This window comes from Engystomops pustulosus, chromosome 7 (assembly GCF_040894005.1).
Source record: "Engystomops pustulosus chromosome 7, aEngPut4.maternal, whole genome shotgun sequence".
In the NCBI taxonomy this organism is placed as follows: domain Eukaryota; kingdom Metazoa; phylum Chordata; class Amphibia; order Anura; family Leptodactylidae; genus Engystomops; species Engystomops pustulosus.
The window spans coordinates 147,361,737-147,387,362 of NC_092417.1; the positions used below are offsets into that span (position 1 = coordinate 147,361,737).

A 25,626-nucleotide genomic window follows, 5' to 3' on the forward strand; every position below is an offset into this window, starting at 1 on the left:
TGTGGTACCCGCTCGGCTCACCATGCACGCGGCCACTTCCTATTCAGGAGCATGCACGGTGAGCTGAGCGGGTACCACAGTACGGTGAATCTACTTCGTATATAAAGATTACTAAAGCGTTTACACGCTTTACATCTGAATATACATAACGAATATAAGTGCCGGCACCAGCTCGCCCTGAGCTGGTGCACGGCATTTGCAGCTTAGAAGCACGATTGGAAGTGGTAGGTTTCCTCTAAAGGAAATCTACCATCCAAATACAGAATGACAAACCAGGGATACTAATTCATAGATCCAAGCACTGTGACTTCGGTAATCTACTTATATCTGTTATCCATGGTCTCCTACCATCAACTTTTAAAACTATACTAATGAGCCTGAAGACCCTTCCCTGTACTCCCGCAACGTCCCCCTGGCTGTGTAATCTGATAAAAGCAGCAAGTGCAGGGGGAGGGGAGAGCTACAGCACTGAGGATCTTTAGATACACCCACCAAAGCTCTTCAAGTTCATTTGCTTGAGTACGTGTCCCTGGTTTATCCATGCTACATTTTGATGCAAATGTGAAGTGGCCTTTACACTCCTGAGGTCATCAATGTGCCCAGTGGAGGACTGCAGTCATCTTTACTGGAACATTCACGCTTCCTAGTGAGGCCCAAAATGCACCGGATCAAGTGTATTATATGACTTATTATGTTTATAGTCTATAAACTCTCCTGTATTTTTATGTAGATGGCTGGGAAATCCTTTTCAGGTGTGATATGTTTTTGGTATCTTCTCGATGCGATTCTCTTGCTGATTTATGCAGTGTTTCATTCCAGTGCCACGTGTGCTATTTGATAGCTGGATGTACCAGGACTTTGAGAGTGTTTTTAACAGTGAAGATGAAATCGAAGATCTATCTAATACTTTGGTACAGACTGCCAAGGTTAGCAAACGATTTTTATTTTTTATGTATGCATTATATCCAATTAAATAAATATATAAACTAAATAAAATTAAAGGAACCTTAAGTAAAGAAAAAACTATCTTCTAAATATTGGCTCATGTATAGTCTATTGTACTCTCCGCTGATGGTCTAGCAGGTAACACTGCTGTGAATACCCCTCTTCTAAAATGTGTTTATGTTTTTTCCGTCCTAAGTACCTTATATACTCGAGTATAAGCCTAGTTTTTCAGCACAAAATTTGTGCTCAAAAACCCTAACTCGGCTTATACTCGAGTCAACTAAAAACATAAAGACAAAACTCACCTTTCTGACGTCACCCATAGGTCCTCTTCTGTCTGAGACAGTCTGAGACAGAAGAGGACCTATGGGGGACGTCGGAAGGATGAGTACAGTGTTATTTTTTTTCCTACTACAGGGGTTGGGCAGGCTGTATGCTACAGGGGCTGGCAGACTATATACTGGGAGGCTGTAACCAATGCATTTCCCACCCTCGGCTTATACTCGAGTCAATAGGTTTTCCCAGTTTTTTGTGTTGAAATTAGGGGTCTCGGCTTATACTCGGGTCGGCTTATACTCGAGTATATACGGTATATCACCCACTGGGGGATACACTAATCTTGAATTAAAAAGCCGTCTTCAACCTGTCCCCACCCATACTTTTTTCAACCTATTAGGTACTCGTTGCTCAGTAAAGGTGGTGGATAGAGAAAGAAAATATGACTATTAACAATATGCAAATAATTGAAATTAGTAATGAAGCTCACTTTATTAAAAGTGATCTCTGGGGGACAGAAGCTTACTGTAATATTATGGCAAATGCTACTCCCACTGCTCCATTGCTACATGAATTAACTTTTTACAGTCAAGACTCGGATAGGCTAATCACCTCAAAGAGCTTAATCATCAAGAGTTGATAGCTTTCTTATCTGTCTGAAGTGAATAGAGCTCAGAAGGATTTCAGATGCACTGCTCACTACAGGAGAAAGAGCAGATAAAGAAACAGAGGAGATACTTTCCTTAACCCCTTTCCAAACACAGACTGGGCCCTCTCAATACAGCACGGGTGTTTGTTGCATATTACTGCTAACTCCCCCGTTTGAATGTTAACCTGTTAAATGCTTAATGTTAAATTTAAAAGCCGTCAGTTTGTTGGACGCCGCTGTATTGGCTCAGAAAGTCACTCCCCGTTATGTCATTGGGGAGTGGTAATTTGTAATAGCCAGGAGTCTATATAAGACTCCAGGACCTATCATTTATGAAGATTTGTAACAATGTGTTTGTGGCAAATAGTTATAAAAGCATTGCAAAACTTCCATACATTGCAGTATATGGTAGGAACAGACAGACCCACTAGGGTTAAAGTTCCTTGGGGTCTGAATTTAATTATTATGGGGGCATAGTTCGTGGGGTGACAGGTCCTCTTTAAGTATCACTGTGTCCCAAAAGTCCAGATCTATTAATATATAAAAACGAACCAAATGTCCAAATCACCACTTTTTCAACACGGAAAAAAATTTAGCAATGCTAGCAATAAAGACAATATCTCATCCAGCAAAAATTGACAGCTTTCATAACACTGTACTCTGTAGTGTGAAAAATTAGCGTCAGAATATGGTGAAACAAGACATTTTTTACAATTTTTTAAAATCAATTAAAACATAATAAAACCTGTATAAATTTGATATCCCCGTTACCAACCTGAAGAATAAATGAGACGTGTCATTTGGAGCAAACAGTGAAAGCTGTAAAGGCACAGCCCACAACAAAATGGCACAAAATAGTTTTTTCTTTTTGTCAATATCACCACATTTGGAATTCTTTTCCCGCCTCCCAAAAATGAAAAAGGACAAGTCCTTTTGATTAGGTATTGTCACCTGCCATATCCATTTCTGAAATAAAAGAAGTTCAGCTTAAAGGTGTGAATGATTCATTTTAATATGGACATGAGTCTCCCCATATAAATGCAGTCTGTGACTCAAGGACACCCAAGTGCCCCCTGTGACCTCTGGTGAAGTCTCTAGAAGCTTTACTCTAGTCCCGGGCTGCAATGCTCAGCTGTAAGGTGTCTGTAATGAAGCTTTATTGATAATCCTTGTTACAAAATTTTGAAAATCCCATTTGTCTGGAATTACAATTGTAACATCTAGTAGTTCGACTTGCATACAAATTCAAACAAACCTAAAAAACCTATTTTGTAAGTAACCCGAGGACTCCCATGGGTCAGGATAACAGGGTGCTCTCAATTACTCTGATATTCTAGGTTATAATATGATATAATAGGTTAAACAGGATTATGACCAAGACCATTCAAACGTCAACCTCAGAATTTCTTTTAAAAAACAATCCCCAAAAGGTCCCATTTTTATTTTAAAACCTTGTCAGACTTTGTTCAGGTTTGTTAGGGATGACTGTGAAGCAGAGCATGTCTCTTACATAGATGCTCTCATGTTTTATTCATCCGGAGAAGCTTCACACAACTTTTTATGGCTTTTCATAAACAAGTTTTGTTTCATTTTGTGAAAAGTGTAATTTTGCCGAGCGGAGCGCAATGGAGCAGTTTGTCATCTCCACCTCCTCTGCGTTATTACTCAGTAGGAGATGGATATTTTCTTCAACATTTTTGAATTTACACAATTAGCCTTCAAATATGTCTTTGTGAATATAATATAGGATAATCATACAAGCTGTCATCTGCCTTGTGATATTAGAGACCTGTGTGTGAATGCGCTGATACATTAGCTCTCATCCATTAAGGATATTTTCCAGTTCTTTACATGACTTTTTTAGGACTGTTCTGCAATGTATGGTGTTTTTATAAACTGTTCTTGTCTATACAACTACAGTGTCTTATAACAGTGGATCTGTAGTGTCAGCTTTCAGACACCCAGCAATGTGATATCCCAAGGTTAGCTAATCATTAAAAAAATCATTGAATTCCCTTTTAATATTTGTGGCTTATTTAGAGAAAAGGTCATCCATAGGCATAGGGGCGGAGGCACTTCAAGCCTCCACCCCTGAGGAGTGTTAATCATTAGACTCCCACAAATCTAATATTGAGACTGATTAGAGAGGAGGCCATGCAAGTGCAAGTCTCTCCATCCCTCATCTCTATAAGTTTGAAGAGTAGACAAGCAGGGAGGCTAGAATAGGCCAGTGCTGCCTATAGGTAGATTTAAAGGGTTTTGCAGGCTCTTCTACAATGTAAAGGGAACATTTCATCAAGAACAGGCATAATAACCCTCTCTCCCAAAAAAGTGCAGTGTAGGGATCCTAGCTTAAATCTTCATCATCCAACCAGTAAAATCGCTCTCCAAATGTTTTCTATCTTTGTCTATGTCTGCTCGACCCATTGCCAATTGGCTCCATCCACCACAGTTTGGCTCTGCCTATTTCGGGGTTGCAAGAAATTATGAGAAGCCTAAATTAAACAGTAAAAATCTCTGGTTTTGTGGCAATTGTGCTTCAGTTAAAGCAGATATTCTCATTTCTAAAAAGATACCAGAACTGTGTGCCGCCGAAGATAATAAAAAATAATTATTTTTTATATAGCACACACAGATTACGCAGGACAGGGCTTGCCAAATCGGTCCCTGTCCCCAATGGGGCTCACAATCTAATCAACCTACCAGTATGTTTTGGTGTGTGGGAGGAAACCAGAGGACCCAGAGGAAACCCACGCAGACACAGAGAAAACATACAAAATCTTTGCAGATGTTGACCCTGGAACTTGGACCCAGGTCCCCACCGCTGCAGGGCTGTAATGCTAACCACTAAACAACCTTTAAAAGTTTGTAATTAGGACTTATTTTCAGGCTAGGCTTATTTTCCGGGAAACACAGTGGAGCTTTTTTCCATCGCATTTTCCGCCGTTTTCGGGGATCGCACCGCTGGGGCAGAGATTTGGAAGGGTATTTTGGCGCACACAATCAGATTTTGGCACAGCGGCGCCGGTTTTCATGCAACACAAATCGGGGGTCGAGCCGTTGGATGATCCGACTGATTCGGACAAACCGCGGGATTTAACTTTAAAATCGCATACAATGACCTTGCATACACCGGGAGGAAGAAGGTGAACTCCGGCAGACCTGAGCTAAGAAGCGACACATGCAGGAAATCGGGCGCACAATGTTATTGAATCGCGGCACAGTGCATTGTCGTCGGAAAATGCACTTTAGGGAAATCCTCTGGACCGGATAAGTAAATGTGCCCCAATATGTGCACATACAGTGTGTAGGCTCACAGGTGTCTGCAGTATGACTGGAATCAGAGGTCATGATAACGCCTCTACACGCGTCATAGACGCGTTTAGTGGCTGATTTACTCCCCCAAAAAATCACCAAGCGTATTAATATTTCCCTGTGGGCTGCCACTTCCCCTTTGACAGCGCCGGCTGCGATCCTGCAAGATATTCTCTGCAGGATCGCAGCGCTGAGTGGCTGGAGGCAGGACAGGGAGGGACTTCCTGCTCACCGTCCAAACCTCTCCCGCGGAGCGCCGAGAGATAGGTGAGAGATGGAGGAGTCGTGCGAGGGGTGGGGGTGGGGGCGGAGCCGTGTGAGGGGTGGGGGCGGAGCCAAGCTAGGGGTGGGCCGGGATATCTGTTGCCGGGGCTATGCTCCTGATCTGTGTGCGATCGAGCACACAGCCAGTAACAGGATCGTGCTGTCTATGTGACAGCTCGATTGTGTACTGGGACAGGGGCCCGATTATTATCAGTCTCCTGTCACAGCAGCCCCTGTATACAGTGAGAGGCATGCAGGGAAGGTGCTGTATGCATCTTCTCTGCAGGTCTCTGTATACAGATCACTGATGACACTGATCCAATGGGCTCAGTGATCTACAGCCACAAGCTTGCGGCCGTGCATACGTCCCCCATATGGTAGTGTGAATTTAGCTTTAGGGTGAGGTTATTACATACGTTTTCAAATGCATCACAACAGCTGAGAAGAGATTTGTCCAATTACATTGCTATCAACATTGTGTTAACAAAACACATGCATCAACGCAATTTTACTGCGAGCGTTTTGTAAACGAAATGTTGAAAGCAATGTAATTGGGCAAATCTCTTCTCAGCTGTTGTGATGCGTTTGAAAACGTATGTAATAACCTCACCCTTAGGCTACATATGTGTTTGAAAACGCCATATGTGAACACACCATAAAAATGTTGTGCACCACTCGTTTAACCCCTAGGGCCTCAGCCTATTTTGGCCTAAAGGACGCGGCCCCATTTTTCAAATCTGGCCTGTGTCACTATAAGTGGTTATAGCGTGGGAACGCTATGAGATATCCAGGGGATTTTGAGATTGTTTTCTCGTGACACATTGTACTTCAAATTAGTTTAAAAATTTGGATGAAATCTTTTGCGTTTAGTTATGAAAAAAAAACAACATTTGGCAAAAATTTTGAAAAATTCTTTATTTTCAACGTTCAAAATTCTCTACTTTTGATGCAGATAGTCAAAGCACCCAAATAAATTCATAACTTACATTTCCCAAATGTCTGCTTTATGTTGGCATGGTTTTTTAAGATTCCACATATTTTACTAGAATGTTATGAGGCTCAGAATTTGGGTGCCATTTTTCACATTTTTTGTAAAATCGCCAAAACCCGTACTTAGATGGACCTGCTCAACTTCTAATTGACACTGAGAGGCCTAAATAATAGCTAGACTCGTAAATTACCCCATTGTGGAAACTACACACCTCAACGTATGAAAAACTACTTTTAAGAAGTTTGTTAACCCTTTACGTGTTTTATAGGGGTTAAAACAAAACGGAGGTGCAGTCTGCAAATTGTAATATTTTTTCACAATACACCCATTTTGGGTGGAAAATTAAACATTTACAATGGATTAAATGAATAAAGGCTCCACAACGTTTGTTACCCAATTTCTCCCGAGTACACGGATACTCTACATGTGGTGGTAACCTGCTGTATGGGCGCACGGCCGGGCATAGGAGGGAAGGAGGCGCCATCCAGATCAGATTTGCTATGTCACATTGTACAGGCTATAATTTTTTTCTTTTTTTTAATGTGGACCTATAGGGGCTTATTTCTTTTGCCACATGAGATGCACTTTTCTGGTACATAATTTGGGGGAATCTATAGGCTAATTGGTGAGATTTTATTAACTCTTTGTTGGTGGAGGAAATGAAAATCATCACTTTTCGGGAAGATTTTTATGGGGTTTTTTTTTGGCTGTTTACCATACCATAAAAATAGTATATTATTTTTATTCTATGGGTCGCCACGATTACAAAAAGACCTCATTTATATAGATTTTTTATTTTTTTCCCATTTTTACTGCATAAAAAGTATTTTGGCAAAAATGTTGTTAATTTTAGCATCACCGTCTTTCATATGCATAACTTTTTTATTTTTCGCCTCACAAATCTGTTTAAGGGCTTATTTTTTGCGAGAAGGATTGTTCTTTTTAGTGGTCTTATTTTAGAGTGCATAACATTTTTTAAATCCCTTTTTAGAGCATTTTTATAGGGTATTAATTGAAAATTATCTTTTTTCTGGAGCTTTTTTTTGTTTTGTTTTTTACGGGGTTCACTTTGCGGATCTAATAACGATTCTGTTTTATTATGCAGATTGTTACGGACGCAGGGATACCAAATATGTGGGGGTTTTGTGTATTTTATTCAATTGTACTGAATAAAAACCAATTTGGAGAAAATCTTGTTCATTTTAGCATCACCATCTTTTCATATGCATAACTTTTTTATTTTTCGGCTGACAAATCTAGTTAGGGGCTTATTTTTTGCGAGAAGAGTTGTTCTTTTTAGTGGGCTTATTTTGGAGTGCATAACATTTTTTAAATTACTTTTAGAGCATTTTTTATAGGGTATTAATTAAAAATTATCTTTTTTCGGAACGTTTTTGCTTTTTTTTTTCTACGGCGTGTACCGTGCGGGTCCAGTAACGATTCTGTTTTATTATACCATGTTTGACCGCGGCGTGTAAGGGGTTAACACCCGCGATCGGAGCCGGCTCCGATCGTGGGTGTTAGCGCAGGCTGTCAGCTGTGCTAGACAGCTGACAGCCGCTGCTTCTGGTACCGGCTCCGTTCGTGCGCTAAGCATCTAGCCCCGGGGACGTACTATAACGTCCTGGTGCGCCTAGGGGTTAATACATACTTGCTATTTGAGGGCGCATTCATACGATGCGTTGCGTTTTTGACGCATTCCAAAGGCTTCAACCTTGATCACATGCTGAAGTAACATTGCGTTTCCATTGCATATGCTGAAATGCAATGTTACTTCAACATGTGAAGCTTTTGGATACGTCAAAAACGCATAAAAAAGGTGTGAATGCACCCTAAAGGGGTTTTCCCGAGAATTCAAATTAGACCCTAGCCTGGGATTTATACATTTATTAGTGAAAATTTTGTACTCCTCCTCGGTTAAAAATACTCCTCAAAAATTGTTAGAGGAGTATTATTACCCTTCTGGAAAAATGTTAGTGCGACCTCTGACTGGAATTAAAGCTGAGCTGTGCTGATCTTAAAATATTATCACACTAGCCTCTAAACCTGATGAAGCACATGTCAAGAATGCTTGTATTATAATATGTTCCCGCAGACCCCATGGATGTCTTAGCAATCTGCCCATGATATTCTGTGGAATAAGTGCCAGAGAAAGGTGTTGACCTAGGTGTAGTACAGAGACAACCAGCCAGCACCCTACTGAAGGGAAGAAGGGTGTTTAAACTTCTTGGATAAAACTGTTTAATGTGAAGCTTCAGCAAAATATCATGTCAGTTACGTATGTATGGGGCATCATTGTACTTTTCTAATTCTCCTTTGTCTTACTAGGACGAACAGTTGGATGGCTTTGTGATAGAGGTTTGGAGTCAGTTGGGTGGACAGCAGAGACAGTAAGTGCTGGATTTGGTTTTGTTTACAAATTACTAAATTGAATTCCTTGGTTGGATATTTCTAATTGTCATTGGCTTCTCTGAACTTCCAAAATATTGATAACTGTAAAAAGGCTGTGTCTATTTCTGAGTTTCATACTTGCAGGAATGGAAACATCCTCGACTTGGTCTTTGGATGACTCTCTTCAGTATAAGTAACACTTATTTTACACTATCTGATCACTACGTTCTCTCTTTCACTGATAATAGTCTTTCTCCTTTTCTTAATATCACCACCTATCACATATATGTGAACTAATGTCCCCTTAATAGTCATCATCTCACAGAAACCCTGTGGTCATCACTTTCCCCCATTCCCTCCTTCTCTTGTGCTAAACTGGCTACTACGGTAACTATTGTAATCATGTTCTCAAACGTTCCTAGGATGAGGTGGCACTACCCTTGGTCCGAACCTTCAGAAACTGAACCTCCTTGCTCCATACCTGTTTGACAGTGCTCCGGGAGTGCTGAACGTCTGTGGATAAAATTGTGCACCTCTGGAGACTTTCTTCATAACAATTCCTACTTAGAACCTCTAACTCTTCTCTTCACATTGCCAAACAGGTTTATTTCACCAACCTAATCTCTTCTCTCTCTCTTTCTACTAATCCTAAAAGACTATTCAATCATTTTCACTCCTTACCAACTCCCAAGGTTCATCCATCTGTCACAGACCTTGGGGTGGAGGACCTGGCCAAAGATAAAATTGATTGTTTTTAAGAGGAAATAATTTTCCATTCCACAAGTTCCATGGATCCCTTTCCCTCCTCTACTTCACCCTATTCACTCTCTTCCTCAGCTTAGCTCGCCCCACTACCTGAATCAGCAACCCCAGCAACCTCTCACCTCACTAAAAAGTTTAACTTCTCTCTTTCTTCTGGTGTGTTTTCCTTAATTTTCTAACATGTGGTCATAGCCTCATTACTAAAATTAAAAAAAACCCTGCCTGGACCCATCCAGTGTTATTGCTATGTAATGTCTTAGGCTACATTCACACGAACACATGTCGGCACACGGTAGAGGAGGAGGGGGTGAGCGCTGCTAGTCCCTGCCCCCTTCCATAGAGATGCATGGCGCACAGCGGCATAATACGGGGTAGGATAAAACATCTCTGTGCGCCCATTGCTGCCTATGAGGGACATGAATACAGCCCCAAGCTTGTGGTCGTGTGAATGTAGCCGTACTTTGTTTGTAAATGCATTCCATGACCTGCGCTGTGGAATATGATTGCGCTAAATAAAGATTTATTTATACTATCGCATCTTTGCAAATGAAGTTTATAAAAAACTAATATACTGCAATGTGTCACAGTAGATGGTGCCATCATTTTAGTGCGCAACCATACCATAATCAATTGCTGTGCTCTTCATACGGCGCTTATCATTAAAGGGCTTGGCCACTAAAATTATTCTTTACCAGTAAGCGTGAGTGGGGATTGCAAACCGTAATGCGTAGCCACAAGCCAGCAGGATACAGTGTGTGACAGGACGTCCCGGACTTCCGTGGATCACTGAAAATCCTGGTAAAGTTGGCACATTAGTGGCCAACCCCTTAAAGATGAAGAAAAGCACTTTATCCCTCTGCAGTCTGCATCTGTAGTCAGCCCTCAAAGTAAGATAATTTGCCTATGTATGAGGCCTCCCCTGTTTATGAGAACTGATGGTTTAATTTCTCCATGTGAAAAGAAGGGAAGGGCAGTTATGGCACTTTGTCGCTTGGTTTATCTCATGGGATGGCCAGACAGCTTCACTCCCATGGATTAGCAAGTCATCATCTATACTAGGGATAGATAATTGTTTGCATACTTGTGCCCTTTAAGGGACCTTGGCTTAAAAACATTTTTCACAAAAGATCAACAGGGTCCAGTAATATACACAAAAAAGAAATTTCCGGATCCAGCTAGGTGCAGATTAAAATCGCCTTTATTCGATTTTCAGGGCATCCATCAGATAAAATACAGGTGGCATGGTATAATCAATGATTATACCATGCCACCTGTATTTTATCTGATGGATGCCCTGAAAATCGAATAAAGGCGATTTTAATCTGCACCTAGCTGGATCTGGAAATTTCTTTTTTGTGGACTACATCGCCCAGCAGCGGGGTGGATCCGTGCTAGCGGACTAAGTTGCCGCATGATCCAGGTGAGCTGGAGGACTTTTTGTATATATACTCCAGTAATATACACCCCTAATTGGTTATCTTCTAGTATTTACTGGGTGGGTAGGAAACCCCCATGAGTTAGAATTCAGTGAAGATCAGGAGGAGCAGTAACATAGCAGCTCTACGCAATGTTCTATGCCGACCACAGGGTTCTTTCTTCTACCAGCAAACCCTTTTTATTTTGCCTTGAACGTCTCAGTTAATTTGTTCTGTGATAGAAAGTATCAGTCATTGTTCCTGAAGACGCTCAGGACGGATGAGTCAGTATTCTGTAATTGATCGGCCCATAAAACAAGCTTCCTATGATTTGCTGTGACCTTTAAAATAACTCGGGGAAAGTTCCGTAGTCCATCAGAGGTTTATGTATCTGTCTTGTATATGTGGAAATGATAGTAATAATGTCAGGATTGCTTCATACCAAACAAACCATCATCTCTGTGCTGTGATTCCTTGTTTTCTCTCTTTTTCATACAGAAATAATAAGTTATATGTCATTATATGGGGAATCACTAATATCTGACCCCTTCTTTATCACCTCTAAGTAGCGAGATCTCCTGTTTTTGTCTTTTCTTGTTTGATGGTATGTGTTTTTTTAGTTTATTATCTGTTTATTTCTGAGGTCATTGATCTGCCATGGTTTTAATTTCCTCTCACACGATCATCTTCTCCGCCAGTGTATGTGTCAGGGTAGCTGGATTTTCCCTGCTTTGTCCTTTTAATTGTTTGTTTATATGTAATTTAAAAGGGTTATAATGACCAAAAGTATCAATGATCTACCCATTCGCTTTTGGTGGTGTGACGCAATGATCAGCGTAGGGCAGCACTACAAACAAGAGCAGGCCAGATCAGAGACCTATGTTTGTAGTAGAACAGCCTTAGCGGCTCAATGGCTCCCAATATAGAGAATGGTGTCTAAGCAGATGTAAGCCCACATCACCCCTACACAATGGACAGGATTGTCTACTTCTGGCCGCATTTTTGTGTAGCAACACGACAGGCATGTTGAACACAATACTTTCAACAATTAATTCAGAGTGAACATTTTGCATCCATCTGTTTCTACTAGGTAGCAGGCCTTGAAGGTGTCTGTTAGACAGCTGATGTGCCTCACTTATACCATTTTTTAAAATTTTTCTAATTTGCTTTTATTGGTAGCCGGAACACAAATAGAAGGCAGGAACACAATGCTTGTCACATAAACAGTATACAAGAAAAAGAAGAAAACGGTTTAACAATATGTCATATATGAACCATGAATGGTAGTGTACACTCACCGGCCACTTTATTAGGTACACCATGCTAGTAACTGGTTGGAGCCCCTTTTGCCTTCAGAACTGCCTCAATTCTTCGTGGCATAGATTCAACAAGGTGCTGGAAGCTCCTCAGAGATTTTGGTCCATATTGACATGATAGCATCACACAGTTGCCGCAGATTTGTCGGCTGCACATCCATGATGCGAATCTCCCGTTCCACCACATCCCAAAGATGCTCTATTGGATTGAGATCTGGTGACTGTGGAGGCCATTTGAGTACAGTGATCTCATTGTCATGTTCAAGAAACCAGTCTGAGATGATTCCAGCTTTATGACATGGCGCATTATCCTGCTGAAAGTAGCTATCAGATATTGGGTACATTGTGGTCATAAAGGGATGGACATGGTCAGCAACAATACTCAGGTAGGCTGTGGCGTGGCAACGATGCTCAATTGGTACCAAGGGGCCCAAAGAGTGCCAAGAAAATATTCCCTACACCATGACACCACCACCACCAGCCTGAACCGTTCATACAAGGCAGGATGGATCCATGCTTTCATGTTGTTGACGCCAAATTCTGACCCTACCATCCGAATGTCGCAGCAGAAATCGAGACTCATCAAACCAGGCAACGTTTTTCCAATCTTCTACTGTCCAATTTCGATGAGCTTGTGCAAATTGTAGCCTCAGTTTCCTGTTGTTAGCTGAAAGGAGTGGCACCCGGTGTGGTCTTCTGCTGCTGTAGCCCATCTGCCTCAAAGTTGGACGTACTGTGCATTCAGAGATGCTCTTCTGCCTACCTTGGTTGTAATGGGTGGCGATTTGAGTCACTGTTGTCTTTCTATCAGCTCGAACCAGTCTGCCCATTCTCCTCTGACCTCTAGCATCAACAAGGCATTTCCGCCCACAGAACTGCCGCTCACTGGATGTTTTTTCTTTTTCGGACCATTCTCTGTAAAACCTAGAGATGGTTGTGCTTGAAAATCCCAGTAGATCAGCAGTTTCTGAAATACTCAGACCAGCCATTCTGGCACCAACAACCATGCCACATTCAAAGGCACTCAAATCACCTTTCTTCCCCATACTGATGCTCGGTTTGAACTGCAGGAGATTGTCTTGACCATGTCTACATGCCTAAATGCACTGAGTTGCCGCCATGTGATTGGCTGATTAGAAATTAAGTGTTAACGAGCAGTTGGACAGGTGTACCTAATAAAGTGGCCGGTGAGTGTACATTACATAAAATTACTCTAAGTACTACTCATAAGCGTTCGCATACCAGCCTCTACCTCCCTCCAGCCAAGGTACGAGTGTGAGAATTTACTCCAAGGAGGAGGAGGGGGGAAGGAAGGGGTGTAGGGTAGAACAAGAGGGAAGATATAGGGGGAGCGGGGGGTGGGGGAGGTCCTGGCATTGTGAACTTACCAAGATGCTTTGACATAGTTGAAAGATACATAACTGTTCGGATGTGAGTGAAATGTTAAAGTCTGTTTCCCATTGTGTTAACTATGATGGGCCAGGATCGTTGGGGATGGATAGGAGACACAGTATGAGGAGGAGGGCGTATGGCGTAATGTCCCTGTGTTGGAGCAAGGCTTTCAAATGAGTTAGTTTCTGGAGAATGGAGAGCAGGGAGGAATAGAGGTTCGTAAGCTTGAGCTGTTGAGTAGTCAACCATGCCAAGTCCCTACTAGTGTTCTACTCTAAATTTTCCCATTCGTCTCCATTGTTTAAAGACAATGTCCTCACATCCTGGAAGGAAGTTGGGGTGTCCTAATATCCGGGTTAATTGTGAGTGTTTGGGCAATATCCTTTCCCTGACTTTTTCCAATTGACAATGGAAAATGGTCTGAAAAATTGTGGAATGTGGTTTTAGAGCTGTAGTCCTTCAGGGATCTAGCCATGTTAGTACTTGCAGAGGAATTGTAGTAAAGGACTGCTCCAGGCGTATCCAAGGCTTCAAGCACCAATAAGAGCACCAATCCAAGGTTCTGGCTAGATACACAGCCGTACGGTAGCCTTTGAGATCTGGTAATCCAATACCCCCTGAGATCTTTGAACGGTACAGGTTGGTACGCTTGATTCCGGCAGGTTTTCATTTAGAGCAGCGATGGGCAACCTTTTGAACTTGGTGTGTCAAAATTCGCCAAAAAACCATCCATAACTCGGGTGGTGTGTCAAAAAAAAAACCTTATTTTGTGATATTTACAGTTTAAATAACAAATATGTATAGTTATTTAACTTACCTGCTTAGTGACTTCTTTGTTAATTGGTCAGTTGGTTTCTTTTGTTGGTCTTGCTGTTATATAACTTGTGTGGGGTGCCATGAACTAAGATAAGTGAGGGTGAGGGGGAATTATTCCAGTGATGGTGAACCTGTGGCAGTCCAGCAACAGCTAGTTTTAAGGACATTTGTGTCCTGAGAAGTGCCCCCCAAAGCAGTGTACACCACAGCCCAGCCCAGCAGAGCTCAACTCAATAAATTAACTTACCTAACTGGCACAGGCTCCAATGACACCACGGACCTCCGTTACTCCTCTTCAGGCCGTTTCAGCTCCTGTGTAGATGTTCCCACGGAGGCACAGCATAGGTTTCGTCTTTGCGAGCGGGGACTGCTCCACTCTGGAGTCATTGCACGGCCTCCGCAGAGCAGGACTGGAGGACAGGAGCAGCAGCTGCGATCTCTCTGACTGAGATGCAGCCGCTCGCTGCAGACCACATCACCGACTGACGGCCTGACCGGCCCCAGGAAACTGCACTACAGCATTTTTTCTCCAGCAGCCGTGTGTCACTGAAAATGGCCACGTGTGTCACTGCTGACACGCGTGTCATAGGTTGGCCATCACTGATTTAGAGAATGGAAGAAGCTTTTGGAAGTTTGTTGGGGACCGACTGAAAAAGGTAGAGGAAGCGTTGGAGTATATTTTTTGATGAACTTTGCCCTTGGTGCAAGTCCAACACAGATTTAATTCATCCGATGTGAAACTGTCCTATGTTGCATCGATACTGGACGAAAGTCCTTGACCTATTTGATACAAATTATTCTACCACTGTTCTCCGCACTTCACTTTTCTGTCTTTTAGGTACTGTATCTGATATCAATATGTTGGAGAGTTGGCTGCACAAGTTAGCTGCATCGAGATTATTTCATTTTCATTTTTAGGGACTTTCGGTCTACAGATAAGGACTTCTACAATTGTTCGGACTCTCTATTTAAAGATTGAGGACTATTGAGCTCACCGGGAAAGGGGAGGGGGGCTTGTTGTGATGTACTGTATTTTTTCTTTCTTCTGTTTGAATGTTTTGTTTCCTTTTGTTAAAAAGCAGAAAAAGAGACTGGTTTAAGGCTGCATTTAGACAAACCTATGCCCTCACGGCTACAGCTGGGCATACCGGCAAATTGCCAATTTTTTTTTGTTTTGCAACACATAAAATTTTTTATAAAAAGTGATCAAAAGGTAGTGCAGTCTCCAAAATGGTAACAATGAAAATATCTTGCAAAATATGACACCATATACAGATCTGTATACTGAAGTATGAAAAAGTTATTGGTCTAAGAATATGGCAAGAAGAAGATTTTTCTTTTTTTTTTTGTACAAAAGAGTTAAATTTTTTTAAAATCTACTAAAACATAGTAATACTGTTATTAATTTGGTATCTCCATGATCACATGGACCCAAAGAATAAAGAGGAGGTATCATTTTGCATGCAAAGTGAAAGCCAAAAAAAACAGAACCCAAAAGAAAATGGCGCAAATGTGTTTTTTTTTGGTCAATTTTGCGACTTTTGTATTTTTTCCAGCTTCCCAGTACACGGCATGAAATATTAAATACCTTTACTAGCATGTATAATTTGTTATCCATATAACAAGACTTTATGAAGCTCTGCACACAGAAATATAAAATAAAAGTTTGGGAATTGTGTGGGGAGTTAAAAATGGAAACACAAAATTCAAAAAGGGCTGTGTCCTAATGGGTTAAAGTACAATATCTTGAATAAAATATGACATTATTCAATTCTTTATTCGATAGAGAGATGATGCAGTCACGGTCTGTATATATGGATTGTTACACATTACCAAGGAAAGGGCCTTAGGAGCAAAAGAACTCCCTCTTTATCCAGCTTCCAGCCACCATGTAATGAGTAAGGCAGGCTTAAATTAGGACAAATTGTTGTTCGGGGATCTGGGAGTTGAGAATAGAACATGTCATATGCTCATTTACATATCCATATGTCAGAACCTTTGTGGCTGCAATGTGCGACACAGGTGGCAGGTACTTTCAGGATGAGGAGCATAGTAAATCTTGTGGGCTGTGATAGATACTGTCACTTGTCACTGAAGCAGAGCTTAGTTTATGGCTCAGGAGCGGTGACTGTGCATTAGAGAAATACTGCCGGCATAAATTACTGCCTCGCGTGCAGACATTATTCACTGACCAATAACAAGACTGGAACTATGAAACACGATATAAATCTACGGCGGGGTGGGCATTATACAAGCGCTTGTCTGTCTCGGGCCTCAAAGTGCTTTTCTGATTGAAGTAAATCTTAAAAGAATAATACATATGTAAGGAGTGCGGTATTGTGTCGTGCTGGAATAAAGGGAAGCTGAAGTTATAAAAATTAGCATGGATTGAGAAAAAAAGGAATAAACTATGAAAATAAATATTATGTTAAAAGGGTTTTTTTTCAATGAAGACATTTATTCCCTAACCACAGGATAGCAGATAATAATCTAATTGCTGGACCTCTGGGATCACTAGTTATAGACAAATGAGGTTCCACTTGAACTGGACCTATTCAGCATTAACCCCTTCCCGACATTTGACGTAATAGTACTGCATGGCTGGAGATGCATTTTTCAGTATTATTACGTCAATATTCTGAAAGTAAAGGAACAAATTAGCCACTGCATTAACTCCACAACTCATGTTTACACTTGCTGTTTCTCTATGCGAGAATTCAACTTCGTCTGAACCATGGTAGGGCTCTTCTGACTAAATTGAATTCACCTACTATTGTGTATCGATTAAACCAGTGATGGGCAACCTTTTGAGCTTGGTGTGTCAAAATTCGCCAAACAACCGAGCATAACTCGGGTGCTGTGTCACCTTTAGAAAAAAACCTAATTTTGTAATAACATATCCAGCAGCGGCCTCCCCTTATTAATAACATGTCCAGCAGCGGCCTCCCCTTATTAATAACATGTCCAGCAGCGGCCCTCCCTTAATAATAACATGTCCAGCAGCGGCCTCCCCTTAATAATAACATGTCCAGCAGCGGCCTCCCCTTAATAATAACATGTCCAGCAGCGGCCTTCCTTCCCTAATAAAATACCCCAGCCGCCTCCCTTTACTATTAAAATGCCCGTAGCGGCCTTCCTTCCCTAATAAAATGCCCCAGCGGCCTCCCTTTACTACTAAAATACCCCTAGCGGCCTCCTTTTACTACTAAAATACCCCTAGCCGCCTCCCTTTACTACTAAAATACCCCTAGCCGCCTCCCTTTACTACTAAAATACCCCTAGCCACCTCCCTTTACTACTAAAATACCCCTAGCCACCTCCCTTTACTACTAAAATACCCCTAGCCGCCTCCCTTTATTACTAAAATACCCCTAGCCGCCTCCCTTTAAATATAATATAATAATAAACTTATATACTTACCCAGTGATGTCTTCTTCCCTGTAGCTTTACTGCAGGTCTGACGATAATGGCGGCTCGGCTCCTCCAGGTTTCACCGCGCACCTCGGGTCACGTGACTGACTTGACCTGACGTCAGGTCACCTAAGTCACGTGACGAGCAGGGCGCATTGCGGCCTGGAGGAGCCGGAGGAGTTGGTGGGCGGACCAACGCGGCGCCGGACAGGTAAGCAGGGGGCAGAAACACAGGGACGGGGGCGGGACATTAACACAGGGGCAGCACATTACACAGGGATGGGGTGTCACAAAAAATGGCTACGCGTGTCAGTGCTGACACGCGTGTCATAGGTTCGCCATCACTGGATTAAACATAACACCATCTCGGTTTCAAAGTTTGTATATAGGAGGATAAATTTCCTCCCGTTTTAATGTGAAATAAAGTCAAAATCATAACACAGTCCTAACACAAATAGGATCACTGTCGTCCTAACAACCCATGGATTAAAAATAAATAATTATTGAACCTGCACAATGAACGCCATAAAAAAAACTGTTAAAAACCCACTAAAATGATGATTTTTACCTATTTCATCCCACAAAAAGGCAATAAAAAGTGATCAAAAAACATATCTAATCCTGATAATCCAACATGTCCTGCAAAAAACAAGCCAACAATCCAGCTTTGTAGACAAAAAAATAAGTCTTATGCAACTTATGAAGACGGCGATGCAAAAATAGATTTTTTTTAAATAAATTATTAGAAAACATATACCGTATATACTCGAGTATAAGCCGACCCGAGTATAAGCCGAGACCCCTAATTTTACCACCAAAAACTGGGAAAACCTATTGACTCGAGTATAAGCCGAGGGTGGGAAATGCATTGGTCACAGACCCCCTCAGTATATAGCCAACCAGCCCCCTATGGTATACAGCCAGCCCAGCCTGCCCCAGTAGTATACAGCTTGTCCCCAGTAGTATACAGCTTGTCCCCAGTAGTATACAGCTTGCCCCCAGTAGTATACAGCCTGCCCCCAGTAGTATACAGCCTGCCCCCAGTAGTATACAGCCTGCCCCCAGTAGTATACAGCCTGCCCCCAGTAGTATACAGCCTGCCCCCAGTAGTATACAGCTTGTCCCCAGTAGTATACAGCTTGTCCCCAGTGGTATACAGCTTGTCCCCAGTGGTATACAGCTTGTCCCCAGTGGTATACAGCTTGTCCCCAGTGGTATACAGCACAGCCCCCAGTGGTATACAGCACAGCCCCCAGTGGTATACAGCACAGCCCCCAGAGGTATACAGCACAGCCCCCAGTGGTATACAGCACAGCCCCCAGCGGTATACAGCACAGCCCCCAGCGGTATACAGCACAGCCCCCAGCGGTATACAGCACAGCCCCCAGCGGTATACAGCACAGCCCCCAGCGGTATACAGCACAGCCCCCAGCGGTATACAGCACAGCCCCCAGCGGTATACAGCACAGCCCCCAGCGGTATACAGCACAGCCCCCAGCGGTATACAGCACAGCCCCCAGCGGTATACAGCACAGCCCCCAGCGGTATACAGCACAGCCCCCAGCGGTATACAGCACAGCCCCCAGCGGTATACAGCACAGCCCCCAGCGGTATACAGCACAGTCCCCAGCGGTATACAGCCTGTCCCCAGCATTAAAATGAAATAAACTTATATACTCACCCTCCGATGTGCAGCGCTGCTCCCCCGATGTCGGCGCCGCTTGTCTTCAGGCTTCGGCGCCCGTTTTCTTTCTTCTGCTGGGCGCCGCCATGTCTTCCCTCCAGGCGGCGCCTAGTGTGACGTCACCAGCGGCGCGTCACACTAGGCGCCGCCCGGAGGGAAGACATGGCGGCGCCCAGCAGAAGGAAGAAGACGGGCGCCGAAGCCTGAAGACAAGCGGCGCGGACGCCTGAAGACAAGCGGCGCCGACATCGGGGGAGCAGCGCTGCACATCGGAGCCACCGGAGGGTGAGTATATAAGTTTATTTTTTTTTAAGTATTTTTACTCGTATATTTAAGTATATTGACTCGTGTATAAGCCGAGGGGACGTTTTTCAGCACATTTTTTGTGCTGAAAAACTCGGCTTATACACGAGTATATACGGTACATGTATGGTGTCCACATAATTATATTCATCCATAGAATAAAGATAAGATGTTTTTAAGGCTATATGGTAAACACCAAAAATGGTCAAATATAAAATAATTCAAATTGTTGCTTTACTACTCTTCAGTCCCCCAAAAATACTTAATCTGTTTTCAGTAATAGGGCACAGCAATCCCAAAATTATATCACTGGAAAATATATCCTGCGGAAAAAAAATGCCCATGCACTAACCGAAAAAAAAGCTTAAAAAAGGGCCCTAATGAAGAAACCTAAATTTGCTACATGCTATAGGACAAAACTGGCAGCTGCATGGCGTTCCTTCGCTTCTGCACCTTGCTGTGCGCCCATACAACAAGTAATGTCTACAAGATGGGTTCTCTCGTTTTATCTTTTAAACGAAAAACATATCAACCAAAATTTACTACTAACATGAAGAGCAATGTGTCATGAAAAAAACTGTCTCAAAATCATTTTTGAAAGTTAGATTGTTCAAACGTTTTTACCCGATAATGCAACATATGCCAGATTACAAAAAAAAGAGGCTGAGCCTTGACGTTCCTTGAGTCCAGGGTCTCAGTTATGAGGAAAGATTAGGACAGCTAGATTTATTAAGTCTCGGAAAGAGATGACTAAGAGGGGAATTAATAAATATATATGTTAAATCAAAAGACGAGGGGGCACTGTCTCCGTCTGGAGAAAACAGGGTTTAATCACCAGAGGAGACAAGGTGTTTTACTAGGAGAGCTGTCAATCTGTGGAATAGCCTGCCTCAGGCGCTGGTGACCGTAGGGACAGCAGAGAACTTCAGGAAGGGCCTGTATAACTTTTTACATCTGAATAACATTTACGGTTATGTGCTATAGAATTGTTTCCCCTAAATCCCTTCCTCATCCAATCCCTTTCCTTCCTTAGTTGAACTTGATGGACCTGTGTCTTTTTTTCAACCGTATAAACTATGTAAAGCATAGAAATCTAGTTCAAAATTTTACATTACAGTTAGAGTATAATGATCTGGAAATTTATGACACATACAAAGGAAAGGAGACCCACATCTATCTCAAGAACAGTTGTCCCCTCTTGCAGTGGTAGTGGGTAGGATGTTGGCCTCGCATGCTTGGTTCTTTCAGTGCACTAATCTGAGGGTCCAGTGATGAACATGAAGCTAATCTTGGAAGTTTAGTAGAAGAGAATGGAGTGAGTTGTATATATTTTATCATGCCATATATGGCTTGGTTTCCTATTCTTGATGACAGGTTCCCCTTAAATAGTATTAGTTCATTTTGAAAGTTTAACACTAAAAGCTCCAAGTGGGATAAGATTAATTGTTAGAGCATTGTAGATGTAGCCGAAAATTGGAAATAATGGATAATAAAAATTACACTCTACAAACACCGCAGATGTGGCTCAGAAGCTGAAATGAGTTGTTGAAAATGGTGTTATAAGAATTTCAGAATAGGCTGTGGTGTTAGTTTTGCAGCATTGAAAGTGTTGTACAGTGTTAGGTTGGAGTCAGCAATTTTAAATTCTAAAAGGTAAGTAGCTAATGGAGAGAGCGGTTTGTTAGTGATGTATCACATACATATAGTGCTGCTCACCATTATTAGCTAGCCTTCATTTTAGACTGTACAGTATCTTTAGAAATAAATGGAAATGTACCAAGGTTATCTCCTCAGGATTTTATAATTAGTGGTCCAAAGTAATACAACAATAAAACATTGTTTTTCATCTTGCATGTTGCAGCTTCAAGAAGAAACCGAATACACAATATGCTCAGCAATAAAGGCCCCTAATGAATACTTGTTTGCACACCCTTTGGCCTTGATCTATAAGTTTCTTGTAGCCATCTATAAGTTTCTGGCACTTCTCGGCTGGTATTTCCATCCACTTTTTATTTGTTCCTCCCACAGTTTGTTCAAACTCTTGAATGTTTTCAGGTTCGTCTTCCCAATGGCAGATTTCAGTTCAGCCCAAAGATTTTCAATGAGATTGAGGTCAGGACTCGTTGCTGGCCATTTTTAAAACACTCCACCATCCCTGTGTACTTTTGGTTGTGTACTTTGGGTCAGTGTCTTGCTGTAGACCCATGCCTTTCAACTCAAAACCAAGTTTTCTTACATTGGGCAGGAGATTTTTCTCTTATATCTCTTGATAATTCCTTGATTTTTCTGGTCAGTACCAGATGCAATAAAGCAACCCCACATCATTCACATCATGTTCCTTTCTAAGTCTTTTGACCTGCTGGCCATCACAGAAATATGGATCCAGCAGGATGACTCTGCCCCCCTCGCGGTTTTGTCTTATGGTGGCTTACATTTTCTCACTGCTGTGGACCTGAGAATAGGCAGTGAGGAGGGATAGGCATACTCCTCTCTTGATGGGGCACTTTCCAGGTCAGTCCTCCTTTACCATCTCTGTCTTTCCCTTCTTTTGTGGTCCACACTCTCAGGCTTTTTCGACCATTTTCCCTTCATGTGGTTGTAATGTATTGTCCTCCTGGCTCACCCTACCAGTTCCTAGACTTTGCATTTTTGCTTTCACACTTTCTATCCTATGACATTCCAACACTCATCCTGGAAGATTTTAACATCCCTATAAACATGATCTCTAGGACTCTTACAGCTATCTGATTCTTCCATTCACTAGGAGGGAAACATCCTTGCTTTGGTGTTTGCCTGACTCTCTTCAGTCTCTGGCTTCACTAATACTATTATTCTACTTTCAGAATATAATCTTCTCTCGTTTACTGTAAATAGTTTTTCTCCTTTACAGAGTATGCCCATTTATCATACATACCAGAACCCACGTGCCATTAGTACTTGCCATCTTGAACAAACTGTGCAGTCATCGCTGTCCCCTTCTCTTCTCTCTCCTGTCTTAACCTGACTGCTAACCATTAAAATAATGTCCTGGACGAGGTGGCACCGCACTCAGTCTGAGCCTTTCAACACTGATGTCGGCAGCCCTGGAACATACCCCAAACCCGTTTTCTTTGGCAGTGCTCCAGTGTTGCTGAATGCTTGTGGAGAAAGTCGCACACATTTGCAGACTTTCTCCACTTCAAATTTATGCTAAGAACTTACAACTCTGCCCTCCATCTTGCCAAACAGACCTTTACTTATCTCATATCCTCTCTCTAATAATTCCAAAAGGCTCTTTGATAGTTTGTACTCCTTACTAACACAAAAGATGCAGGCATCTGTCACAGGCCTGGAGGCTGAAGACCTGCCGCCTATTTTAGAGATAAAATTGACTTTATCCAACAGGATTTAAGTTCCCAATCAACTAACTCCATTAATGCCCTTCCCTCCTGGTACCTCAACCTGCTCACTCTCTTCTTTTGAGCCACTCTCAGAGAAAGAAGTCTCCAGGCTCCTTTCCACTGCTCAACCTACCACCTGCATTAGTAACCTGATCCCCTCACATCTCCTACCATTACTTTTTATCTCACTAAAGACTTCAACCTTTCTCTCTCTTCTGGCGTTGTTCCCTCTTTTTTTCAAGCATGCTTTTATTACCCCAATACTAAAGAAACCTTCAATAAATCGGTCCAGTGCTATTAACTGCTGACCAGTCTCTAATCTCCCTGCATAATGCTGCATCTTTCTACCTTTCCTCTCTCACCACAGTTTATTGACCAACCCTTGCTCTTCAATCTTCAAGTGATCTTAGAGTAGTCTCTAGCTTAATTCGAATGTCTCACTCATGTCTCTAGGACTTCTCCCGAGCTGCACCAAATTTCTGGAATTCACTTCCCTGCACTCTGAAATAATACCCAACCTCCAAAGTTGCAACCACATCTCTTTAGCCAATCCTGTCATTCTTGCTAATCTCATGAAATTTGTATTCTCTCTTTACTAACCTAATCTGTGTCATCCTCCCGCCTGTTAGACTTTGTATATTTGTATACAAGCTTTTATATGTCTTGTGTCACCTCCTTCATCCTCCTAGATTGTAAGCTCTTGCCGGCAGGGTCCTCATTCCTATTGTTCCATATGACTGTACTGTGTGATGTTTTATTTGTATATGTCCTGTATGATTTGTAAATCGCTACGGAATATGAAGGCTTCATACAAAGATTACTATTACTATCTTGGATCCCTCACCATGCTTAACTGTTGGTAGGATGTTCTTTTACTTATAAGCTTCATTGTGTTTTCTATAGACACACTCTATTTTTGCTTCATCTGTCCCCAGAACATTTGTCCAGCAGGATTGTGGTTTGTCATTGTACTGTTTTGACAAAGATCCGTTGTTCCTTTTTGTGTATTTTATTCAGCAATTGGTTTCTTCCATGGCCCATAAAGCTCTTTTTTGTTGAGTGTCACTCCAGGCACCAAGCTTTGTCACCAGGAGCACAGGACCAAACCTCCTGGCATAGGCAAAAAAATCACAAATTTTTTACCCTATCAAAATTTCTTTATGGAAATCAAATCTCATGGAGGTCTAGATTTGAAATGATACTAAAAGTCAAAGTAGATAAAGCTACAACTCTAGTGGAAATGCTATAAGTAAAGAAAATGAGGCTCAGTATTGAGTGTGGGCTCCACCTGCCTGTATGACCTCCCTACAACCACTGGGCATGCTCCTGATGAGGTGTTGGATGTTCTCCTAAGGTTTCTCCTGCCGGATGAAAGCGCCAGATTCATGAAAAACGGGCGTCACAAATCAATATGGTGCCCTCTCCACGTAGTGCAGTTTGCACTCTTTTTAGTTAATGTGCCCCTTTGTGTCATGCACATGTTGCCTTTATTTATGTAGAGCAATGTAGGTTTTGATACCTAGCTGTTACCTGTTATTATAATCCATCGGTGACCGCATTGGGATGACTTCTGAAAAGAAATTTGTGGAAAACGGGATCTATTTGGCAGTCTTTTATTAGGTTATCAGTCCATGTGAAACCTACCTTCTGCGCTAGGTTAAAGATATAGAATAGAACACTTTAGGAAGATCATTGATATTAGATCAGTTGGAATCAGACACCCAGCACTCTTATGGATCTAGTGCTGTAGCTAGCTCATAATGGAGATGGCATGTGGATAGGAGTCAAGATGCAGTAGCCCAGCACTAACCTTGCTGCAGTAACCTTTTAGGGCATATGGATGACATTTAAAGAAAATCGGCACAGTTACAGGCGCATCGAACACACTTACATGCAGATGTGTTCCCCTTCTTGCAGGATCCGCTCTTCTTTTCAGTTCTTATGCTTTGTTTTTCCAAAAAACGCCTATAAAGTCTGCAGCACCACAGACTCATTTGCATAATTTTTTAAGTCTTTTTTTTGGATAAATAAAGGCATAACAAGCTAAAAGATGTTCAGATCCTGCCAGAGGGCGCACACATCAGAATGTTAGTGTGCTTGGTTTACAATCTTTGATCCTGGTGGTAGATTCCCTTCAGACAAATAATTTTTTCATAGTAGTACAAGAAATTTTATTAAGGTTGCCTCTTACTCATTACTTATTTTAGCTTTTATAACATGTCTCTTCCCACCTTATCTGTTTTTCACTCTTTGCTGAATTCCTTCTTTCTAGCAAGAAGGACAGATACTCACTAAGACAGTGATGGTGAACAGTTT

General features: G+C 42.0%; 1 protein-coding gene across 3 annotated transcripts in view; it reads left to right on the forward strand.

Annotated features, from left to right (window-relative positions):
- CHID1 (chitinase domain containing 1) overlaps positions 1-25,626 on the forward strand; it is a 276,364-nt gene that overhangs the window by 29,159 nt on the left and 221,579 nt on the right. For all 3 annotated transcript variants that reach the window (XM_072118163.1, XM_072118165.1, XM_072118164.1), the window contains exons 6-7: positions 820-926; positions 8,769-8,830. In XM_072118163.1, the coding sequence (XP_071974264.1) occupies positions 820-926; positions 8,769-8,830 (169 nt within the window). The remainder of the gene's footprint in view (positions 1-819; positions 927-8,768; positions 8,831-25,626) is intronic.